Raw genomic sequence first — 3,124 nt, 5'->3', positions numbered from 1 at the left:
TATGGCATGATCGTACGAATCCCCTACTTAGCCCACATTGTCCTCAATATGCAATTTTAAAACAATAATGAATAAAAGGGTCAAGTGTACTCCCCATGTTAATTTGGAGGAAGTTAGTTTGGGCAGTTCAGGTTGGTTCTGGGCGGTTCGGTCCTGGGTTTATGTTTCAACAAATGGCAGCACTGAAATTTGACAAGGCATGCTCATGCCATGAATTAATTCCGACCTCTTAAAAAAATGATTGCCTTCGTCCATGTTCCTGGAAATTAACACAATCAAACGGATTAAAATGATACTTTATTTAATTCTCAAACTAAATTAGAAGTCAAATTAAATTAAATAAATAAAAATAAATGTGTGTTGCCTCCCATAAAGCGCTTTTGTTTAACATCGTTAGCTCGATGACCTGAGTGCTATTCGTTTGGTTTCTCAAGAATTAATTCTTCCATTATGTGCACTTGGAATTCCTCTATTATTGGTGGATTAAGGCGTTTTTGAGCTTCTCTGTTCGAGTTTGCCTTTTCCTCTATTGGAATCCTTAAATGTTCCGATAACGGTTTGAGTTCCAGTTTCGAAGCCTGCAAAATAGGAGACAAGAGTTTAGTTTTAGAAGGAGAAAGTTTAAAATATTTACCTTGACTTCTAGGAAACTGTGGTGCCTCCATGAAAACGACAGTTTCACGAATTGGCTCTTTAAATGTCATTAATTCCTCCAGTTTGTCCATTGTATTTAAGTCTAAATTCCTACAAAGCACAGTTTGTAACTCATCCGCTTTATCATACTCAAAATGAAATTTTTTAGTGGTTTAATAATATCAACATTAGAAATATTTGACATTGTACTAGGTTGGCCCATCGCCTCATAAACATTAAATTTTACCACCTCACCATTGAATTCCATCATGAGGGTTCCACTTCGAACATCAATCTTTGCACGTGCGGTACTTAGGAATGGTCTTCTGAGTAAAATATCAAAAGCATTTTTTGAGTAATCATCCTCCATATTGATAATGTAAAAGTCTGCAAGAAAAATTAGTTCATTTACCTTTACAAGGACGTCTTCTAACACCACTTCTAGATAAACACGTGACCTATCTGCCAATTGAATAATCACCTCTGTTTCTTTCAGAGGACCTGTGTTTAGCAATTTAAAAATAGATAAAGGCATTACATTAATAGATGCTCCCAAATTACACATGACTTTTTTTATGCCAATATTACCTATTTTGCAAGATATAGAAAACATACATTGGTCCTTACACTTAGGTGGGATTTTCCTTTGTAGCACTGCAGAAACATTTTCTCCTACATTCACCTATTCGTTTCCTTGGAGCTTCTTTTTTCTTGTACATAGCTCTTTAAAAAATTTTGAATAGCGTGGAACCTGATTAATTGCATCAAGTAAAGGAATATTAATTTTTACCTTTCGAAATATCTCAAGGATTTGTTTTTCCTTTCGTTCCTTTTTAACTTGGGTGAGCTTTCCAAGGTATGAGGGAGGTACAACAAATGGTTTATGAGGTGCCAGTTCAGAAGGAGCTACTAATTCGGCTTCTTGTTCAACTTTGTGATCATGAATCGTGATGGACACTGACTCTGTTCCATCTTTTATAGTCACAGTACTTGCATTTTGATGTGGGCTTGGCTCAGTGTGAGATGGCAATTTTCCTTGGTTCTCCAAACGACTAACCGTAAGTGCTAGCTTATTTATTTGTTGATCTAGTTCTTGGAACTGTGCTTCAGTCTTTTGTTGGAACTTTTCGGTGCTAACGGCTAACCTCTTTACTACGGCTTGAAGAGATGACTTTGGAGGTTGATACTATTAAAGCGGGGGTGGTCTTGGTTGATATGGTTGATTGTATTGAGGGATCGACCCATAGCTCAGGTTTGGGTGATCCCTCCATCCTGCATTGTACGTACTTGAATATGGATCATAATGCCTTTGAGGTGGCCTTGGAAGTTCCCAACGGCATTTACTTGTGTAGTTGTGTCCTTAAGTAAAATTAGGCACGAGTCCATTGGATGATCAGGCTGAGCGCAAATCCCACATAACCGAGTTGGGTTAGATTTTCCTGCAAGCATACTTTTAACCACATTAGTAAGTTCATCAATCTTATTTACCATGGAAGGAGTACTTAGCTCATGAACCCTTCTCGTAGGTTCCATAGGTGGTCGATATTGTTGAGAGTTTGCAACCATAGTCGAAATTAATTCCTTAGCTCTTTGAGGAGTCATGTTTATAAGCGCCCCTTGACTAGCAGCATAAATCATCTTCATTTCCATTGGGAGTAACCCTTCGTAGAAATATTGTAAAAGCAATTGTTCAGAAAGGCCATGTTGTGGGCAACTTGCGCACAACTTGCGCACAACTTCTTGTATTCTCCTAATATTCATAGAGTGATTCTGCTTCTTTTTGTTGTATTCCGACTATACTCCTTAATTCGGCTACTCAAGGTGCTAGAAAAAACCTGTCAAGAAATAATCGAGACATATCAGTCCAAGTATTAACAGACCTCGAAGGTAAATAAAACAACCATTCTCTAGCAAAGTCAGTTAACGAAAAAGGAAAAGCTCGTAGTTTTATTTGATCCTCAGTTACTCCCTTTTGGTTTCATGCTTAAACAAACCATGTGGAACCCTTTTAGATGAGTATGAGGGTTTTCAATTTTTCAATCCGTGAAAAGTAGGCAATAAATGTATTAATCCTGACTTTACCTCGATTTCACCCTCCAGATAAGTTATACATAGTGATTGTTGTTCATCTGGTGCAGCTACAAGTTGACGTATAGTTTGATCTGCCATTTCGTCTGAATCTTTGGATGAGTAGATATCTTCGGTGTAAGATCCTTCTTCAAAATCGGGTTGTGGTTATTTACTGTGCCAAATAGCTTCCATTTGAAATGTCCGAGCCAACTTTTCTATCTTTGGTTCAAATGCTAGAGTCCCCAATTCTGACCTGCTCATAAAGAAAACAAATAAAAATTTAGAAATTTTTACCAATCCCCGGCAATGGCGCCAAAATTTGATGGACGTCAAAGCCGACAAATATAAATTCTTACAACAAAATAACAGTAATTAGCAGTATAGAACAGTAGAGTTGAATACAGAGAGACTGGCTATCTAA

The 3,124-nt window shown here is 37.4% G+C and overlaps 1 protein-coding gene across 1 annotated transcript; it reads right to left on the bottom strand.

Moving 5' to 3' along the window:
* Positions 1 to 483: 483 nt before the first annotated feature.
* On the bottom strand, positions 484 to 2,394 carry LOC107948099 (uncharacterized). Its single transcript, XM_016882566.2, has 6 exons — positions 1,921 to 2,394; positions 1,424 to 1,819; positions 1,249 to 1,315; positions 837 to 1,134; positions 635 to 744; positions 484 to 578 (listed from the first exon to the last, which is right to left on the bottom strand). The coding sequence occupies exons 1-6, from the start codon at positions 2,392 to 2,394 to the stop codon at positions 484 to 486; spliced, it is 1,440 nt and encodes a 479-aa protein (XP_016738055.1).
* Between the last annotated feature and the right edge of the window lie 730 nt (positions 2,395 to 3,124).

This window comes from Gossypium hirsutum, chromosome A05, assembly GCF_007990345.1.
Source record: "Gossypium hirsutum isolate 1008001.06 chromosome A05, Gossypium_hirsutum_v2.1, whole genome shotgun sequence".
Lineage (NCBI taxonomy): Eukaryota > Viridiplantae > Streptophyta > Magnoliopsida > Malvales > Malvaceae > Gossypium > Gossypium hirsutum.
The sequence above is the reverse complement of the archived record's forward strand: the minus strand, read 5'-3'. Positions and strand labels throughout refer to the sequence as shown.